Raw genomic sequence first — 21,982 nt, 5'->3', positions numbered from 1 at the left:
AGTCATGTCAGGAAATCGGGGCTTCTACAGTAGGGTAGAAGATGGCTTAGAAACAAAACATAATGCTATTTCATTGACAATGAGTTGAAATTCTATCTGAGGCTAGAGAAGCTTCTATGGTCACTTTCAAATTACCTGTTTTTTTTTGTGTGTGTGTGTGTGTGTGTGTGTGTGTGTGTGTGTGTGTGTGTGTGTGTGTGTGTGTGTGTGTGTGTGTGTGTGTGTGTGTGTGTGTGTGTGTGTGTGTGTGTGTGTAAGAAGATAAGGAGCAGGTCAGAACAACACAGGCGTTATTATCATATTTTTTATTACTGTCTACTTTTCAACATCATCTTTTTTTTAACAGCAATATCCACAAAAATATGAACAGTAAAGTCTTAACAGTAAAGTATTTAACTGTAAAATATGAACAGTAAAGTATTTAACTGTAAAATATGAACAGTAATGTATTTAACTGTAAAATATGAACAGTAAAGTCTTAACAGGAAAGTATTTAACTGTAAAATATGAACAGTAAAGTCTTAACAGTAAAGTATTTAACTGTAAAATATGAACAGTAAAGTATTTAACTGTAAAATATGAACAGTAAAGTATTTAACTATAAAATATGAACAGTAAAGTCTTAACAGTAAAGTATTTAACTGTAAAATATGAACAGTAAAGTCTTAACAGTAAAGTATTTAACTGTAAAATATGAACAGTAAAGTCTTAACAGTAAAGTATTTAACTGTAAAATATGAACAGTAAAGTCTTAACAGTAAAGTATTTAACTGTAAAATATGAACAGTAAAGTCTTAACAGTAAAGTATTTAACTGTAAAATATGAACAGTAAAGTCTTAACAGTAAAGTATTTAACTGTAAAATATGAACAGTAAAGTCTTAACAGGAAAGTATTTAACTGTAAAATATGAACAGTAAAGTATTTAACTGTAAAATATGAACAGTAAAGTATTTCACTGTAAAACATGAACAGTGTGCAAGAAAACATGAGTTATGGCACATCAGAGCGACCAGATACAAAAAATAGATATTACATTTCCTTCATAATCTATAACTGATCATTCACAATTAATCAAGGCAGAAAGATACGGTAACGCTTGACTTTACAGTCCTGTCCCAGCCGGAAGGAACACATTGTGGTAACAATGGGGACTTTCAACCTGGGACCAAATAGTCCTCGCTTGACTTTACAGTCCCTGTCCCAGCCAGAAGGAACACATTGTGGTAACAATGGGGACTTTCAACCTGGGACCAAATAGTCCTCGCTTGACTTTACAGTCCCTGTCCCAGCCGGAAGGAACACATTGTGGTAACAATGGGGACTTTCAACCTGGGACCAAATAGTCCTCGTTTGCAACGAAACACATGTTTTTACCATGTTATTTATAAGCAAATACCAAGTTAAAGGGGACTGTAAAACAAAGCCTTACCAGAGATACATACTGTATATGAATACACAGGAGATAAAAACACAATGATGAGTCCAGGTAAAACTGACCCGAGACCAGTGTCTAGGGACAGAAATTAGTTTTAGGGTTCTAGCGTTCTGCACTGGGTAAGATCTAGGATCAGATTCCATTCCCCAAATCCTGACAATCTTTAGGGGTTGAAAACTTGAAACGGACCTAGATCAGCTATAGTGAATGATGTGGGAATGGGAGCGCCACAAGACTTCCATTCTAGAGCGTTGTGTCCTCTTTTAAGACTGTTCACCCAAATACTCTCAACTATTCTCAAGTCTAGGGCTAGAATGTTGTTCCTGACCACGTGACTTGACCAGGTAAAACTCCTGGTCCTAACCAGCATACAACACAATACACCACAACAAGGCAAACCATCAATCAATCAACCAATCAATCAATCAAAAATAACTGTCCATGGAATTAATTAATTAAGAAATAGCAAGATTGTCCCTCAGATAATCAATTGTAAAAGACATTAGGAAACTGTGTGTGTGTGTGTGTGTGTGTGTGTGTGTGAGAGAGAGAGAGAGAGAGAGAGAGAGAGAGAGAGAGAGAGAGAGAGAGAGAGACAGTGTTTTTATGGTTCAGGTTTGTTTCTCACAGTGCTGTGCCTGTGTATAAGACGCCATGCTACGAATACGGCCATGCTAGATGTGTTTGGCTCCCCATTTAGTCACTAGGGGATTGTGTGTGTGTGTGTGTGTGTGTGTGTGTGTGTGTGTGTGTGTGTGTGTGTGTGTGTGTGTGTGTGTGTGCGTGTGTGCGTGTGTGTGTGTGTGTGAGCGTGTGAGTGTGTGTGAGCGTGTGTGCATGTGTGTGTGTGTCTGTGAGCGTGTGCGTGTGTGTGTGTGAGCGTGTGCGTGTGTGTGTGAGCGTGTGAGTGTGTGTGTTTGTGTGAACCTGTCTCAAGCTGAATGAGGAAACAAACAGACTAAATTCTGACAGAAGGGAAACGATTCCGCAACAGGCTGACATTCAATTAAAGCGCTTTTTTTTGGTGGAAAAAGTTTGATGCACTTTGATTGAATTCTGGCCTAAGTTTTATCTTACAAACACTGTACAGTTCGATAATAATACTCGACTGACCTGCTTCTATTTAGAAAGAAACTCAAGCCAAACCCCGAAAAGCTACTCTCAAAACGTATCACTTTTGCACTTAAAGAAAGTTTATACACTTTTATTTTTATTTTCTCTAGCATCTTTTACATTTTTTACAATCAAGTTTGGTTTGGGAGTAGAGAAATGGGTCTGTGGAGGTGGGGAGACGGGACAACACTTTGTAATTGGCTCTTGTTCCTCAATAAAACACATGATGAGCCAATAAGCAAAGCCCATAATGTGATGCTTGCTCTCATTGGCAGAACTAGTGAATTCTATAACCACTGATATAGGATAAGATATTTGTACATATGGTTTAAATTAAGATTGGGGATGATAATCTGATCCTAGATCTGTGGTTAAGGTAAACTTTTGCCTCAAGTGTAAAGTTAAGGAGTGAATGGAAACCTACAGTGGACAAAATATCGAAACAATAATTAATAAAAAAACATATATATATATATATATATACTTCTAGTGTTAAAAACTTGAACACAGTTAACCTCTCAGTACTTGGCAATACTCAAGATAAAAGTTTCATTAGGCTGCGTTTACACAGGCAGCACAATTCAGATCTTTTGCCCAATTATTGGAAAAAGAGCTGATCTGATTGGTCAAAAGACCAATTAGTGGACAAAGATCTGAATTAGGCTGCCTGTGGTAGCCTTTTAGACACAGATCTAGTATCAGATAACCCTCCCTAAATCCTAACCTTTACCATTAGAGGGAAAACACCAGACTGATCATAGATCAGTGTCTATGAGCAACTTACTCCACAAGTCGACACAGCTGGAGTTTTGGCCTATAGAAAACCCACTGACCAAGAAATCAAAACCAAAGCAGTAACACTGTTGATCGATAACCGTCGCTAGAGTGGGGGAGTATGTAGCCTATACTTTAGCTCAGTGGGCTAACACAGTCTTGTGGCATTGCAGATGATCCGGGTTTAAACACAGTGGGTACATATGCAGCATGTACCAACCTGCTCAGTGTTTCAATGCTATGTTCACAAAAACACAATGTCTTGTGGAAACACTGACATTACCGTTGACCCAAGGTTTCAGGAAGGGGCCATCCCCATTGTGATACTTAGCAAGTCAGTGGCAAGTCAGCCACTATTTGGCTAACAAACACACTGTGTATAGCCACGGTGCTTTAGTGATGGGTAACCATGCCTGAGACCTGAAGACTTATATTAACTTCCACGGCTAATGACTAGGCTTTAGCTGAGAGGGCTAACACATCTTGCATCACATGGACGACCCAGGTTTTACACCAGATTGGTCACACATATCACCCTCCACCTCACTCCTTACCCTCATGTACCTTACACCCATCATTCCACAGCACCCAGAGATACATGCTATCAGTCAATTGATTAATCAATGAATCAATAAATCATTGATTCACTAAAATACATGCTATACATCAGCCTATAACTTCATGTAGGCGACTGTGGATTCCTATGAAGATAATTGTCCTAATCCCTTTTTAAAGTAAATCTGTCATCTCCACTTGAGTGTCACTATCTCTGTGGGTGAGTCAGTAACCAGTATCAGGTAGGGCTGCATGTTAGTGCAGGCTTACCCTCAGCACCACAAAAACACAATCCAGGGCTAATATCACTAATGTGGTAATGTGGTCTGTAAACACAGACACCGCCCCCTAGCTGTGGCTATTAAGTATGGCGCTTCTCCAGAGTGGCTATTTAATTTCTGTGTTTACGTTTATATATATATGTGTGTGTGTGTGTGTGTGTGTGTGTGTGTGTGTGTGTGTGTGTGTGTGTGTGTGTGTGTGTGTGTCTGATGGGCAGAGACGAGTGTGCAGCTATAGGATGATGCAGGGTTTCTTGTCTTTGAAAGGGTTTTCTGACGTTGGTACGCCAACGAGGAGCGGATCGTTACGGGCGTGCTGCTCACAGTAACTCATCAGGTCTGCTGCTGCCTTAGAAACCTGGAGAGAGAGAAAGAGCGGCAGGATGAGAGTGAGAAGGGGAGGGGACAGAGGAGGGGGGAGAGGGAGAGAGGACGGATAGGATAGAGAGAGAAAGATACGAGGGGTAGAGAGAGAGAGGAGGCGGGTAGAGGGATATTGTGATGCTTTGGCAACAGTGGATTGCTCCTTACAGTGGACTGATCCTTACAGTGGATTGCTCCTTTACAGTGGACTGATCCTTACAGTGGATTGCTCCTTTACAGTGGACTGATCCTTACAGTGGATTGCTCCTTTACAGTGGACTGATCCTTACAGTGGATTGCTCCTTACAGTGGACTGATCCTTACAGTGTGTTGCTCGTTACAGTGGATTTATCCTTACAGTGTGTTGCTCGTTACAGTGGACTGATCCTTACAGTGGATTGCTCGTTACAGTGGATTGATCCTTACAGTGGACTGATCCTTACAGTGTATTGCTCTTTACAGTGGACTGATCCTTACAGTGGACTGATCCTTACAGTGGACTGATCCTTACAGTGACTGATCCGTACAGTGTGTTGCTCGTTACAGTGGACTGATCCTTACAGTGGATTGCTCGTTACAGTGGATTGATCCTTACAGTGGACTGATCCTTACAGTGTGTTGCTCGTTACAGTGGACTGATCCTTACAGTGGATTGCTCTTTACAGTGGACTGATCCTTATAGTGGACTGATCCTTACAGTGGACTGAACCTTACAGTGTGTTGCTCGTTACAGTGAACTGATCCTTACAGTGTGTTGCTCGTTACAGTGGACTGATCCTTATAGTGGACTGATCCTTACAGTGGACTGAACCTTACAGTGTGTTGCTCTTTACAGTGGACTGATCCTTACAGTGGATTGCTCCTTTACAGTGGACTGATCCTTACAGTGGATTGCTCCTTTACAGTGGACTGATCCTTACAGTGGATTGCTCCTTTACAGTGGACTGATCCTTACAGTGGATTGCTCCTTACAGTGGGCTGATCCTTACAGTGTGTTGCTCGTTACAGTGGATTTATCCTTACAGTGTGTTGCTCGTTACAGTGGACTGATCCTTACAGTGGATTGCTCGTTACAGTGGATTGATCCTTACAGTGGACTGATCCTTACAGTGTATTGCTCTTTACAGTGGACTGATCCTTACAGTGGACTGATCCTTACAGTGGACTGATCCTTACAGTGACTGATCCGTACAGTGTGTTGCTCGTTACAGTGGACTGATCCTTACAGTGGATTGCTCGTTACAGTGGATTGATCCTTACAGTGGACTGATCCTTACAGTGTGTTGCTCGTTACAGTGGACTGATCCTTACAGTGGATTGCTCTTTACAGTGGACTGATCCTTATAGTGGACTGATCCTTACAGTGGACTGAACCTTACAGTGTGTTGCTCGTTACAGTGAACTGATCCTTACAGTGTGTTGCTCGTTACAGTGGACTGATCCTTATAGTGGACTGATCCTTACAGTGGACTGAACCTTACAGTGTGTTGCTCTTTACAGTGGACTGATCCTTATAGTGGACTGATCCTTACAGTGGACTGAACCTTACAGTGTGTTGCTCGTTACAGTGAACTGATCCTTACAGTGTGTTGCTCGTTACAGTGGACTGATCCTTACAGTGGACTGATCCTTACAGTATGTTGCTTGTTACAGTGAACTGATCCTTACAGTGTGTTGCTCGTTACAGTGGACTGATCCTTACAGTGGACTGATCCTTACAGTGACTGATCCGTACAGTGGATTGCTCGTTACAGTGGATTGCTCCTTACATGCTAATAAAAACCTTAGCGTTGACACACCTTAATACGTTCGATCCCTGCCTCGATCCTCAGTTGTTCCACCAGTTTCCTGGCCTGGGCGATGTTGTTATTGGTTGACATCCTGATCCATCAATACACACACCCCCACTATGGGGAGGGGAGGAGGGAAGAGGGGGGAGAGAAAGAAATCATTTAAAAGCAGCTTTATACTGCCCTCGTGTGGTTTCCTGCTACAGTCATCATGTTTGTTTCTCAGGCTTGATTGTACATGTATTGTCCTTAACCACACACACACACACACACACACACAAACACACACATATGACACATGGGCATGTACGCACGCACGCACGTACACGCACGCACACACACACACAAACACATGACACATGGGCATGTACGCACGCACGCACGTACACGCACGCACGCACACACACACAAACACACACACACACACACATATGACACATGGGCATGTACGCACGCACGCACGTACACGCACGCACACGCACACACACACAAACACACACAAACACACACACACACATATGACACATGGGCATGTACGCACGCACGCACGCACGCACGTACACGCACGCACACGCACACACAAACAAACACACACACACACACACAAACAAACAAACAAACAAACACACACACACACACACCTACCTACCTAGTGGATGGTGTGCAGATTGGAGTCTGATCCAGTGGCCAGACAGGTGTGTGTTGGGTTGATAGACAGGTGTACCAGATAGAACAGGTGTGTGTTGGGTTGATAGACAGGTGTACCAGGCAGGGCAGGTGTGTGTTGGGTTGGTAGACAGGTGTACCAGGCAGGGCAGGTGTGTGTTGGGTTGGTAGACAGGTGTACCAGGCAGGGCAGGTGTGTGTTGGGTTGGTAGACAGGTGTACCAGATAGAACAGGTGTGTGTTAGGTTGGTAGACAGGTGTACCAGGCAGGGCAGGCGTGTGTTGGGTTGGTAGACAGGTGTACCAGGTAGAGCAGGTGTGTGTTGGGTTGGTAGACAAGTGTACCAGGTAGGGCAGGTGTGTGTGTGTGCAGGGGAAGGGCTGACCAGGTGAGTTGGGTCACTCAGATGGACAGGAGTGGTTGTGACCTCAGGTCAGATGGACAGGAGTGGTTGTGACCTCAGGTCAGATGGACAGGAGTGGTTGTGACCTCAGGTCAGATGGACAGGAGTGGTTGTGACCTCAGGTCAGATGGACAGGAGTGGTTGTGACCTCAGGTCAGATGGACAGGAGTGGTTGTGACCTCAGGTCAGATGGACAGGAGTGGCAGTGACCTCAGGTCAGATGGACAGGAGTGGTTGTGACCTCAGGTCAGATGGACAGGAGTGGTTGTGACCTCAGGTCAGATGGACAGGAGTGGTTGTGACCTCAGGTCAGATGGACAGGAGTGGCAGTGACCTCAGGTCAGATGGACAGGAGTGGCAGTGACCTCAGGTCAGATGGTCAGCTGTAAACCTTCACCTCCTGCAGAATAGAAGTTTCAAGTTTTTAATATCACATGCGCAAGTACAATGAAATACCTTTCTTTTCGACTCAAAACCCAACAATGCGATAATCAATAACAATGTAATACTAGAAAAAAACATACAAGAAATAAGAAGAAATATGAAGAACACAATGATTAAGTAAACATACTATATACAGGGTCAGTTCCAATACCATATTTACAATGAGCAGGAATACTGGAGTGATGAAGGTAGATATGTATATGGATAAACATACTATATACAGGGTCAGTTCCAATACCATATTTACAATGAGCAGGGATACTGGAGTGATGAAGGTAGATATGTATATGGATAAACATACTATATACAGGGTCAGTTCCAATACCATATTTACAATGAGCAGGAATACTGGAGTGATGAAGGTAGATATGTATATGGATAAACATACTACATACAGGGTCAGTTCCAATACCATATTTACAATGAGCAGGAATACTGGAGTGATGAAGGTAGATATGTATATGGATAAACATACTATATACAGGGTCAGTTCCAATACCATATTTACAATGAGCAGGAATACTGGAGTGATGAAGGTAGATATGTATATGGATAAACATACTATATACAGGGTCAGTTCCAATACCATATTTACAATGAGCAGGAATACTGGAGTGATGAAGGTAGATATGTATATGGATAAACATACTATATACAGGGTCAGTTCCAATACCATATTTACAATGAGCAGGGATACTGGAGTGATGGAGGTACTGTAGATTTAACATTTGGTGACTATTATTTTACAGTCATATACACGTTTCAACTACATAGTAATTTATAACTGTCTTTAATTTCTTTTGGATTCACAGAAACAAGTTAATTGTGTAATGTGCTAGAAAGTTCCCATAGTTTCAATACATTCATGTTGTCACAGAGCTGTAAAATAAAGTACTGTACCAAACTATTCAGCAGAAAAGATGAGCCTCTCTCTCCCTCCCTTTCTCTTTCTCTCTCTTTCTCTCACTCACTCTCTCTCTCTCTCTCTCTCTCTCTCTCTCTCTCTCTCTCTCTCTCACTCACTCTCTCTCTCTCTCTCTCTCTCTCTCCCTCTCTTTCTCTCTCTCTCTCTCTCTCTCTCTCTCTCTCAGGAGTCCTAATGTAATTACTCTACTGTGGAGGACCTTGAGATTAATGGCTCTAATTAGGGCTGTGTGTGTGTGTGTGTGTGTGTGCGTGCGTGAGTACCTTATGTATGAGCTACTAACTATGCAAAGAAAACGGTCGTACATGCTGCCATATCCGTTAAAACTTCAGAAGCTGTAGGCCTATCCACTGGGCCCACCTGTTACCACAGAGCTAATTTCATATGCCTGTTGATGTTCCAACTAGTTTCAAACTTTCCCGACGAGGGTATATTCTCTCATTCCCAGACAAAGGGTAAGTGACCTGAAGCATTGTCTGACAGTCTTGATCATTATGTTGACCCTCAGAATTATATCCAGGCCTATAGGCCAACGAATAGCCCGTTTGAAACAGTATCGTCGTGTCTTGTGCAGTGTGCTAGTATAGACCATCACATTAGTAGGCTAACATGATTAGACAATACACGGTATTGATTTGACGGTATTTATCAGTTCATGGCGATTCCATTGGTCGGCTTATGAAATGGCTGAGCATCCAATATGGACCCTATAGCTGACGCGACACGCGTAAATTCCCAACAATGGACTACATGGGCCTATACGTGTGTGTTGCCCCTGCATGCCACAGTAAGCCTGTTCTGCCGATTGAAAACACAATGCGGGCATTTTGACGGATGGAACAGTGTGTCCTCGGCCACCACCCCCCCTCCCTCACACACACACACACCCACACACACACACACACACACACACACACACACACTCACTTATAGGCCTACTAACTACGGTAATAGGCCTACTGCATATTCGAATCTCAGCCGGAGAATAGGCTTTTGACATGTCGTTAGAATGCGTATGGAAGCTATTCGCCTGTTGCAAATAATGCATGCCTTGTAAAGAGCCTAGTAAGCTAATTTGACACTTCCCTCAAACCATCCAGCTGTTTTAGACATCGCTGCTTCCCTCTGATCTATCAGCTACAGTGTGCGCTACCGACGTTTTGATAACGTTTCTCGCACAGACCCTGTCCCCCAGTTCCTCTCCTCCCACCCTCTCTCTCCGCCCTGGCTTGGGAAACCCGAATTCGTGACCGATGACTCTCTCTTTCCCTTAAGCGCTGCTTTTCCATGACCAAAATCGGGAAGACAAGCGCACATAAACCGCAAATAAGTACATGGTTCTGTAAAGAGGTGATATAAACAGATAAAATTGAGTGATATTTCCAAACTCACCTCCGAATGCGCTGTATTCCTGATTTAAAGGGGCAGCTTCGTCGGTTCCACAGTCCGTTCGTTCAATCTCGGTTTTTACCGAATCAAACGCCACCCCCTCTGTTGGCTAGCGGTGTCTGTCCACCCTATTCCCCCCCTCCGTTACTCCGTCACTTCTGACAGCCAGCTAGCGCTCTCACACACAAACTTGATATCCCCCCTTGAGAAAAACGAAAGGGTTGGTTCAGACCATAAAGGATGAAGTTGCCCTTAGACGTCGATCTAAGTTCAGTTTTGCGTTTTTCCCACCAATGGTTAAGGTTAGAATTGGGGAGGATGAGCAGATCCTAGATCAGTGGCTACGGGAGTTCAATAAGATGGCCCTCCAAATCGAAAACCAATCGGTATTGTACAATTGCACAAACATTTCGGTTGTGGCGCTTTATGTAGGTATATCGAACATCAGATATTCATGTAAGTATTTTCTCTTTCCCGTCGTGTGTGCCCGGAGTGTGAGCTGCTTTCAATATATCCGCTATACGCATCTGGACACGGAATTGATACAAGAGCAAACAGCAGGGTGCAGTAACACATATACACGCAGGGAGGCGCCCTTACTCAATGTTATTTACAAAGGGAAAGGACTCTTCATTACGACTGATATACAAGCTACATACTCGGCCTGGTTGGTAGACAGAACACCGTATTTTCACCTATAGTCGATCACGCAAATCAAATCAAATCAAATTTTATTTGTCACATACACATGGTTAGCAGATGTTAATGCGAGTGTAGCGAAATGCTTGTGCTTCTAGTTCCGACAATGCAGTAATAACCAACAAGTAATCTAACTAACAATTCCAAAACTACTGTCTTGTACAGTAGTACAAACGCACATGCACGCGCGCGCACACACACACACACACACACACGCACACACACGCACGCACGCACACACACACACAGACAGACATACAGACAGACAGACAGACAGACAGACAGACAGACATGCTCAGGCAGCTCTACAGGCCAAGGTTTCCCATACAGTCGCAGTCTATAGTCATCCCCCACTCTAGTGGGCTTTTTATATCCACCAGAGAGCTAAAAATAGCAGGGAGAGGAGAGAGAGAGAGAGAAAGGTAGGGTGAGAGAGCGAGGGAGGGAGAAAGAGAGAGGGAGAGAGTGAGGGAGGGAGGGAGAAAGAGAGGGAGAGAGCATTTACCGCATTGGCCTCATTTCTACTGAAGTGTGAAATTATGCTGATGCTACATTTAGCTTTCATTTCCTCTCCTTTGATGTCTCTCTCTCTCTCTCTCCTTTCTCTTTTTCCCTCCATCTTTCTTCCATCTCTCTCGTTCCTCTCTTTCTCCCGTCCCTCCCTCTGTCTCTCCCTCCCTCCCTCTTGCTCCCCCCTCTCTCTCTGATATGTGAGCAGTAGCTGAAGCACTAACCCAAACTACAGAACATTGCAGTACGCTAAGAACCTCGATCAGTACTGAATTGTATTCTCACAGTACCATTTGGACTCTAGATCAGTTTAGCAGTATATGAGCATGTAACAGAGGTCGTTTGGTGAACCAAGCTCACATTATCAGTAACCAAACCACCTAGGCTTTAGCTCACCGGGTGAACACAGACTTTTGGCGCGCAGATGACCCGGGATTAAACTCAGTTGGTCAAAAGACTAAGGACTGTATTTCTGTTAAATCAGCTGGGTTTAAAATCCTCCCCATCACCCTGAACTGTTACTAGTCAGTAGCCCCCAGTAGATGCTAAAATGGCTGCCACAGAATGGTGTGATGTTATCTAAGAGCATTGGCATAGTTATGTGTTGAAACCACAATGGCCATACAATATATGACTCATGAGTGGTGACTAAAGAGACACATACACACTCTCTCTCTTTCACTCTCTCTCTCTCCCTGTTCTCTCTCCCCACCTCTCTCTCTGACTCATAAAGCCTGTGAGTAACTCCATTCTCCATGAGATGGCTGTTAACTATATTTTACCCTGGGTCGTGTGTGTGTGTGTGTGTGTTGTTTGTTTTATAGTCTCTATGTTAAAACAGGGTCAACTGTGTTTGTGTTTTTGATGGTGCATGTTTAAACAGGGTCAACTGTGTTTGTGTTTTATAGTCTCTATGTTAAAACAGGGTCAACTGTGTTTGTATTTTTGATGGAGTATTTTAAAACGGTCAACTGTGTTTGGGTTTTTGATGCTGTATGTTAAAACAGGGTCAACTGTGTTTGTGTTTTTGATGGTGTATTTTAAAACAGTGTTAACTGTGTTTGTGTTTGTGATGCTGTATGTTAAAACAGTGTTAACTGTGTTTGTGATGCTGTATGTTAAAACAGTGTTAACTGTGTTTGTGATGCTGTATGTTAAAACAGTGTTAACTGTGTTTGTGTTTGTGATGCTGTATGTTAAAACAGTGTTAACGGTGTTTGTGTTTGTGATGCTGTATGTTAAAACAGTGTTAACTGTGTTTGTGATGCTGTATGTTAAAACAGTGTTAACTGGGATTGTGATGCTGTATGTTAAAACAGTGTTAACTGTGTTTGTGATGCTGTATGTTAAAACAGTGTTAACAGTGTTTGTGATGGTGTATGTTAAAACAGTGTTAACTGTGTTTGTGATGCTGTATGTTAAAACAGTGTTAACTGTGATTGTGATGCTGTATGTTAAAACAGTGTTAACTGTGTTTGTGATGCTGTATGTTAAAACAGTGTTAACAGTGTTTGTGATGGTGTATGTTAAAACAGTGTTAACAGTGTTTGTGTTTGTGATGCTGTATGTTAAAACAGTGTTAACTGTGTTTGTGTTTGTGATGGTGTATGTTAAACAGTGTTAACTGTGTTTGTGATGGTGTATGTTAAAACAGTGTTAACAGTGTATGTGATGGTGTATGTTAAAACAGTGTTAACTGTGTTTGTGTTTGTGATGGTGTATGTTAAACAGTGTTAACGGTGTTTGTGTTTGTGATGCTGTATGTTAAAACAGTGTTAACGGTGTTTGTGTTTGTGATGGTGTATGTTAAAACAGTGTTAACTGTGTTTGTGATGGTGTATGTTAAAACAGTGTTAACTGTGTTTGTGTTTGTGATGGTGCATGTTTAAACAGGGTCAACTGTGTTTGTGTTTTATAGTCTCTATGTTAAAACAGGGTCAACTGTGTTTGTATTTTTGATGGAGTATTTTAAAACGGTCAACTGTGTTTGGGTTTTTGATGCTGTATGTTAAAACAGGGTCAACTGTGTTTGTGTTTTTGATGGTGTATTTTAAAACAGTGTTAACTGTGTTTGTGTTTGTGATGCTGTATGTTAAAACAGTGTTAACTGTGTTTGTGATGCTGTATGTTAAAACAGTGTTAACTGTGTTTGTGATGCTGTATGTTAAAACAGTGTTAACTGTGTTTGTGTTTGTGATGCTGTATGTTAAAACAGTGTTAACGGTGTTTGTGTTTGTGATGGTGTATGTTAAACAGTGTTAACTGTGTTTGTGATGCTGTATGTTAAAACAGTGTTAACTGTGATTGTGATGCTGTATGTTAAAACAGTGTTAACTGTGTTTGTGATGCTGTATGTTAAAACAGTGTTAACAGTGTTTGTGATGGTGTATGTTAAAACAGTGTTAACAGTGTTTGTGTTTGTGATGCTGTATGTTAAAACAGTGTTAACTGTGTTTGTGTTTGTGATGGTGTATGTTAAACAGTGTTAACGGTGTTTGTGTTTGTGATGGTGTATGTTAAAACAGTGTTAACTGTGTTTGTGATGGTGTATGTTAAAACAGTGTTAACTGTGTTTGTGTTTGTGATGGTGTATGTTAAACAGTGTTAACGGTGTTTGTGTTTGTGATGCTGTATGTTAAAACAGTGTTAACGGTGTTTGTGTTCGTGATGCTGTATGTTAAAACAGTGTTAACTGTGTTTGTGATGCTGTATGTTAAAACAGTGTTAACTGTGTTTGTGTTTGTGATGCTGTATGTTAAAACAGTGTTAACTGTGTTTGCGATGCTGTATGTTAAAACAGTGTTAACTGTGTTTGTGATGGTGTATGTTAAAACAGTGTTAACTGTGTTTGTGTTTGTGATGCTATATGTTAAAACAGTGTTAACGGTGTTTGTGTTTGTGATGGTGTATGTTAAAACAGTGTTAACTGTGTTTGTGTTTGTGATGGTGTATGTTAAAACAGTGTTAACGGTGTTTGTGTTTGTGATGCTGTATGTTAAAACAGTGTTAACGGTGTTTGTGTTTGTGATGGTGTATGTTAAAACAGTGTTAACGGTGTTTGTGTTTGTGATGGTGTATGTTAAAACAGTGTTAACTGTGTTTGTGTTTGTGATGGTGTATGCTAAAACAGTGTTAACGGTGTTTGTGATGCTGTATGTTAAAACAGTGCTAACTGTGTTTGTGATGCTGTATGTTAAAACAGTGCTAACTGTGTTTGTGTTTGTGATGCTGTATGTTAAAACAGTGTAAACTGTGTTTGTGTTTGTGATGCTGTATGTTAAAACAGTGTTAACGTTGTTTGTGTTTGTGATGGTGTATGTTAAAACAGTGTTAACTGTGTTTGTGATGCTGTATGTTAAAACAGTGTTAACAGTGTTTGTGTTTGTGATGCTGTATGTTAAAACAGTGTTAACTGTGTTTGTGTTTGTGATGCTGTATGTTAAAACAGTGTTAACGTTGTTTGTGTTTGTGATGGTGTATGTTAAAACATTGTTAACAGTGTTTGTGATGGTGTATGTTAAAACAGTGTTAACTGTGTTTGTGATGGTGTATGTTAAAACAGTGTTAACTGTGTTTGTGTTTGTGATGCTATATGTTAAAACAGTGTTAACGGTGTTTGTGTTTGTGATGGTGTATGTTAAAACAGTGTTAACTGTGTTTGTGTTTGTGATGGTGTATGTTAAAACAGTGTTAACGGTGTTTGTGTTTGTGATGCTGTATGTTAAAACAGTGTTAACGGTGTTTGTGTTTGTGATGGTGTATGTTAAAACAGTGTTAACGGTGTTTGTGTTTGTGATGGTGTATGTTAAAACAGTGTTAACTGTGTTTGTGTTTGTGATGGTGTATGCTAAAACAGTGTTAACGGTGTTTGTGATGCTGTATGTTAAAACAGTGCTAACTGTGTTTGTGATGCTGTATGTTAAAACAGTGCTAACTGTGTTTGTGTTTGTGATGCTGTATGTTAAAACAGTGTAAACTGTGTTTGTGTTTGTGATGCTGTATGTTAAAACAGTGTTAACGTTGTTTGTGTTTGTGATGGTGTATGTTAAAACAGTGTTAACTGTGTTTGTGATGCTGTATGTTAAAACAGTGTTAACAGTGTTTGTGTTTGTGATGCTGTATGTTAAAACAGTGTTAACTGTGTTTGTGTTTGTGATGCTGTATGTTAAAACAGTGTTAACGTTGTTTGTGTTTGTGATGGTGTATGTTAAAACATTGTTAACAGTGTTTGTGATGGTGTATGTTAAAACAGTGTTAACAGTGTTTGTGTTTGTGATGCTGTATGTTAAAACAGTGTTAACTGTGTTTGTGTTTGTGATGGTGTATGTTCAACAGTGTTAACTGTGTTTGTGACGGTGTATGTTAAAACAGTGTTAACAGTGTATGTGATGGTGTATGTTAAAACAGTGTTAACGGTGTTTGTGTTTGTGATGCTGTATGTTAAAACAGTGTTAACGGTGTTTGTGTTTGTGATGCTGTATGTTAAAACAGTGTTAACTGTGTTTGTGATGCTGTATGTTAAAACAGTGTTAACTGTGTTTGTGTTTGTGATGCTGTATGTTAAAACAGTGTTAACTGTGTTTGCGATGCTGTATGTTAAAACAGTGTTAACTGTGTTTGTGATGGTGTATGTTAAAACAGTGTTAACTGTGTTTGTGTTTGTGATGCTATATGTTAAAACAGTGTTAACGGTGTTTGTGTTTGTGATGGTGTATGTTAAAACAGTGTTAACTGTGTTTGTGTTTGTGATGGTGTATGTTAAAACAGTGTTAACTGTGTTTGTGTTTGTGATGCTGTATGTTAAAACAGTGTTAACGGTGTTTGTGTTTGTGATGGTGTATGTTAAAACAGTGTTAACGGTGTTTGTGTTTGTGATGGTGTATGTTAAAACAGTGTTAACTGTGTTTGTGTTTGTGATGGTGTATGTTAAAACAGTGTTAACTGTGTTTGTGTTTGTGATGGTGTATGTTAAAACAGTGTTAACGGTGTTTGTGATGCTGTATGTTAAAACAGTGCTAACTGTGTTTGTCATGCTGTATGTTAAAACAGTGCTAACTGTGTTTGTGTTTGTGATGCTGTATGTTAAAACAGTGTAAACTGTGTTTGTGTTTGTGATGCTGTATGTTAAAACAGTGTTAACGTTGTTTGTGTTTGTGATGGTGTGTGTTAAAACAGTGTTAACTGTGTTTGTGATGCTGTATGTTAAAACAGTGTTAACGTTGTTTGTGTTTGTGATGGTGTATGTTAAAACAGTGTTAACTGTGTTTGTGATGCTTTATGTTAAAACAGTGTTAACTGTGTTTGTGATGGTGTATGTTAAAACAGTGTTAACTGTGTTTGTGTTTGTGATGCTATATGTTAAAACAGTGTTAACGGTGTTTGTGTTTGTGATGGTGTATGTTAAAACAGTGTTAACTGTGTTTGTGTTTGTGATGGTGTATGTTAAAACAGTGTTAACGGTGTTTGTGTTTGTGATGCTGTATGTTAAAACAGTGTTAACGGTGTTTGTGTTTGTGATGGTGTATGTTAAAACAGTGTTAACGGTGTTTGTGTTTGTGATGGTGTATGTTAAAACAGTGTTAACTGTGTTTGTGTTTGTGATGGTGTATGCTAAAACAGTGTTAACGGTGTTTGTGATGCTGTATGTTAAAACAGTGCTAACTGTGTTTGTGATGCTGTATGTTAAAACAGTGCTAACTGTGTTTGTGTTTGTGATGCTGTATGTTAAAACAGTGTAAACTGTGTTTGTGTTTGTGATGCTGTATGTTAAAACAGTGTTAACGTTGTTTGTGTTTGTGATGGTGTATGTTAAAACAGTGTTAACTGTGTTTGTGATGCTGTATGTTAAAACAGTGTTAACAGTGTTTGTGTTTGTGATGCTGTATGTTAAAACAGTGTTAACTGTGTTTGTGTTTGTGATGCTGTATGTTAAAACAGTGTTAACGTTGTTTGTGTTTGTGATGGTGTATGTTAAAACATTGTTAACAGTGTTTGTGATGGTGTATGTTAAAACAGTGTTAACAGTGTTTGTGTTTGTGATGCTGTATGTTAAAACAGTGTTAACTGTGTTTGTGTTTGTGATGGTGTATGTTCAACAGTGTTAACTGTGTTTGTGACGGTGTATGTTAAAACAGTGTTAACAGTGTATGTGATGGTGTATGTTAAAACAGTGTTAACGGTGTTTGTGTTTGTGATGCTGTATGTTAAAACAGTGTTAACGGTGTTTGTGTTTGTGATGCTGTATGTTAAAACAGTGTTAGCTGTGTTTGTGATGCTGTATGTTAAAACAGTGTTAACTGTGTTTGTGTTTGTGATGCTGTATGTTAAAACAGTGTTAACTGTGTTTGCGATGCTGTATGTTAAAACAGTGTTAACTGTGTTTGTGATGGTGTATGTTAAAACAGTGTTAACTGTGTTTGTGTTTGTGATGCTATATGTTAAAACAGTGTTAACGGTGTTTGTGTTTGTGATGGTGTATGTTAAAACAGTGTTAACTGTGTTTGTGTTTGTGATGGTGTATGTTAAAACAGTGTTAACTGTGTTTGTGTTTGTGATGCTGTATGTTAAAACAGTGTTAACGGTGTTTGTGTTTGTGATGGTGTATGTTAAAACAGTGTTAACGGTGTTTGTGTTTGTGATGGTGTATGTTAAAACAGTGTTAACTGTGTTTGTGTTTGTGATGGTGTATGTTAAAACAGTGTTAACTGTGTTTGTGTTTGTGATGGTGTATGTTAAAACAGTGTTAACGGTGTTTGTGATGCTGTATGTTAAAACAGTGCTAACTGTGTTTGTCATGCTGTATGTTAAAACAGTGCTAACTGTGTTTGTGTTTGTGATGCTGTATGTTAAAACAGTGTAAACTGTGTTTGTGTTTGTGATGCTGTATGTTAAAACAGTGTTAACGTTGTTTGTGTTTGTGATGGTGTGTGTTAAAACAGTGTTAACTGTGTTTGTGATGCTGTATGTTAAAACAGTGTTAACGTTGTTTGTGTTTGTGATGGTGTATGTTAAAACAGTATTAACTGTGTTTGTGATGCTGTATGTTAAAACAGTGTTAACTGTGTTTGTGATGCTGTATGTTAAAACAGTGTTAACTGTGTTTGTGATGCTGTATGTTAAAACAGTGTTAACTGTGTTTGTGATGCTGTATGTTAAAACAGTGTTAACTGTGTTTGTGATGCTGTATGTTAAAACAGTGTTAACTGTGTTTGTGTTTGTGACGGTGTATGTTAAAACAGTGTTAACTGTGTTTGTGTTTGTGATGCTGTATGTTAAAACAGTGTTAACTGTGTTTGTGTTTGTGATGCTGTATGTTAAAACAGTGCTAACGGTGTTTGTGTTTCTGATGCTGTATGTTAAAACAGTGTTAACGGTGTTTGTGATGCTGTATGTTAAAACAGTGCTAACGGTGTTTGTGTTTCTGATGCTGTATGTTAAAACAGTGTTAACGGTGTTTGTGATGGTGTATGTTAAAACAGTGCTAACGGTGTTTGTGTTTGTGATGCTGTATTTTAAAACAGTGTTAACTGTGTTTGTGTTTGTGATGGTGTATGTTAAAACAGTGTTAACTGTGTTTGTGTTTGTGATGGTGTATGTTAAAACAGTGTTAACTGTGTTTGTGTTTGTGATGGTGTATGTTAAAACAGTGTTAACTGTGTTTGTGTTTGTGATGGTGTATGTTAAAACAGTGTTAACGGTGTTTGTGATGCTGTATGTTAAAACAGTGCTAACTGTGTTTGTGATGCTGTATGTTAAAACAGTGCTAACTGTGTTTGTGATGCTGTATGTTAAAACAGTGTTAACTGTGATTGTGTTTGTGATGCTGTATGTTAAAACAGTGTTAACTGTGTTTGTGTTTGTGATGCTGTATGTTAAAACAGTGTTAACGTTGTTTGTGTTTGTGACTGCGTGGCCACGCACGCCTCCAACTCAATCATCAAGTTTGCGGACGACACAACAGTGGTAGGCTTGATTACCAACAACGACGAGACGGCCTACAGGGAGGAGGTGAGGGCCCTCGGAGTGTGGAGTGTGGTGTCAGGAAAATAACCTCACACTCAACGTCAACAAAACTAAGGAGATGATTGTGGACTTCAGGAAACAGCAGAGGGAACACCCCCCTATCCACATCGATGGAACAGTAGTGGAGAGGGTAGCAAGTTTTAAGTTCCTCGGCATACACATCACAGACAAACTGAATTGGTCCACTCACACAGACAGCATTGTGAAGAAGGCGCAGCAGCGCCTCTTCAACCTCAGGAGGCTGAAGAAATTTGGCTTGTCACCAAAAGCACTCACAAACTTCTACAGATGCACAATCGAGAGCATCCTGGCGGGCTGTATCACCGCCTGGTATGGCAACTGCACCGCCCTCAACCGTAAGGCTCTCCAGAGGGTAGTGAGGTCTGCACAACGCATCACCGGGGGCAAACTACCTGCCCTCCAGGACACCTACACCACCCGATGTCACAGGAAGGCCATAAAGATCATCAAGGACATCAACCACCCGAGCCCCTGCCTGTTCACCCCGCTATCATCCAGAAGGCGAGGTCAGTACAGGTGCATCAAAGCTGGGACCGAGAGACTGAAAAACAGCTTCTATCTCAAGGCCATCAGACTGTTAAACAGCCACCACTAACACTGAGTGGCTGCTGCCAACACACTGACACTGACTCAACTCCAGCCACTTTAATAATGGGAATTGATGGGAAATGATGTAAATATATCACTAGCCACTTTAAACAATGCTACCTTATATAATGTTACTTACCCTACATTATTCATCTCATATGCATACGTATATACTGTACTCTATATCATCGACTGTATCCTTATGTAATACATGTATCACTAGCCACTTTAAACTATGCCACTTTGTTTACATACTCATCTCATTTGTACATACTGTACTCGATACTATCTACTGTATCTTGCCTATGCTGCTCTGTACCATCACTCATTCATATATCCTTATGTACATATTCTTTATCCCCTTACACTGTGTACAAGACAATAGTTTTGGAATTGTTAGTTAGATTACTTGTTATTACTGCATTGTCGGAACTAGAAGCACAAGCATTTCGCTACACTCGCATTAACATCTGCTAACCATGTGTATGTGACAAATAAAATTTGATTTGATTTGATTTGATGGTGTATGTTAAAACAGTGTTAACTGTGTTTGTGATGCTGTATGTTAAAACAGTGTTAACTGTGTTTGTGATGCTGTATGTTAAAACAGTGTTAACTGTGTTTGTGATGCTGTATGTTAAAACAGTGTTAACTGTGTTTGTGTTTGTGATGGTGTATGTTAAAACAGTGTTAACTGTGTTTGTGTTTGTGATGCTGTATGTTAAAACAGTGTTAACTGTGTTTGTGATGCTGTATGTTAAAACAGTGTTAACGGTGTTTGTGTTTGTGATGCTGTATGTTAAAACAGTGTTAACGGTGTTTGTGATGGTGTATGTTAAAACAGTGTTAACTGTGTTTGTGATGCTGTATGTTGAAACAGTGTTAACTGTGTTTGTGTTTGTGATGCTGTATGTTAAAACAGTGTTAACTGTGTTTGTGTTTGTGATGCTGTATGTTAAAACAGTGTTAACTGTGTTTGTGTTTGTGATGGTGTATGTTAAAACAGTGTTAACTGTGTTTGTGTTTGTGATGCTGTATGTTAAAACAGTGTTAACGGTGTGTGTTGTATGTAAACAGCATTAGGTAAGTGATGTTAGAGGCTAATTAGTTATACTTTAACAAGGATGGCATCAAGAGTGTATGTTTGTGTAAACTCGGAGGCACGTGAAGGGTGTGTGTGTGTTATCAGGGTGTGTTACCCTCATTAAGATCCTACAGAGGGCTGCTAACCTCATGTCTCTTCACATTACATTACAGCCTGACACACACACACACACACACACACACACACACACACACACACACACACAGCCTAGAAGATCTATGGCTGTCGTAACGCATCACCTGGGTCACACCACATTCTGACACGGCAACTGTCGCCGTCACTGAGTCGCCATAGCAACCATATTGGGTGAAGAATCCTCAAGCAGATAGAGGAAGAGAGACCGTGCTTTGCTTTGCAGGCAGGCTGTCAGGGAGTGGAGAACAGTATGACACAGTATGAGGCTGCGAGCTGTTGTCATGGTGCGTTCAAGACAACTGGGATCTCTGAAAAGAAACAAGCTCCGATTGGGAAAAATCGTGATGTTAGTGATCTTCAGGTCAGAGCTGTCGGGGCTCTAGGATGATGCCGAAATTTCTGACTTGTAATTCCGAGTTGGATGATCTTTCCAAATTATTTGTCCCATTCAGAGCTCACCAAAATTGGACGTTGGAGGTCGGAGATTTACTAGTTCCGAGTTGTCTTGAGTGCCCCATCAGTCCACGTAACCGACCTAGTATCTAACCCGGTTATCTACCAGAGTATCCTATACTCGGTCCTATACACCCCCAAGGTGCACATTTTGGGTTTTGCCCAAGCACTACACAGCTGATTCAAATAACCAGCTCATCATCAAGCTTTGACTATTTGAATCAGCTGTGTAGTGCTGGGACAAAAAACAAAAAGTGCACTCATGGGGGGGCCAGGGACCGGGTTTGGGAAACCTTGATCTATACCAT

The 21,982-nt window shown here is 40.5% G+C and overlaps 1 protein-coding gene across 1 annotated transcript; it reads right to left on the bottom strand.

Moving 5' to 3' along the window:
- Positions 1-290: 290 nt before the first annotated feature.
- LOC118936678 (guanine nucleotide-binding protein G(I)/G(S)/G(O) subunit gamma-7) lies at positions 291-7,606 on the bottom strand. Its single transcript, XM_036982761.2, has 3 exons — positions 6,963-7,606; positions 6,323-6,430; positions 291-4,518 (listed from the first exon to the last, which is right to left on the bottom strand). The coding sequence occupies exons 2-3, from the start codon at positions 6,401-6,403 to the stop codon at positions 4,393-4,395; spliced, it is 207 nt and encodes a 68-aa protein (XP_036838656.1). The 5' UTR covers positions 6,404-6,430; positions 6,963-7,606; the 3' UTR covers positions 291-4,392.
- Between the last annotated feature and the right edge of the window lie 14,376 nt (positions 7,607-21,982).

The sequence above is a fragment of the Oncorhynchus mykiss genome, chromosome 7 (genome assembly GCF_057628025.1).
Source record: "Oncorhynchus mykiss isolate SJ-2025 chromosome 7, ASM5762802v1, whole genome shotgun sequence".
NCBI classification, from domain to species: Eukaryota; Metazoa; Chordata; class Actinopteri; order Salmoniformes; family Salmonidae; genus Oncorhynchus; species Oncorhynchus mykiss.
The sequence above is the reverse complement of the archived record's forward strand: the minus strand, read 5'-3'. Positions and strand labels throughout refer to the sequence as shown.

What these genes read in the sequence shown, in the direction of transcription:
- LOC118936678 (XM_036982761.2), bottom strand. Translation starts at nt 6,403, where the DNA reads ATGTCAACCAATAACAACATCGCCCAGGCCAGGAAACTGGTGGAACAA. An exon ending in CAGGGATCGAACGTATTAAG is followed by an intron (nt 4,519 to 6,322) that starts GTGTGTCAACGC and finishes CTCTCTCTCCAG; the next exon opens with GTTTCTAAGGCAGCAGCAGA.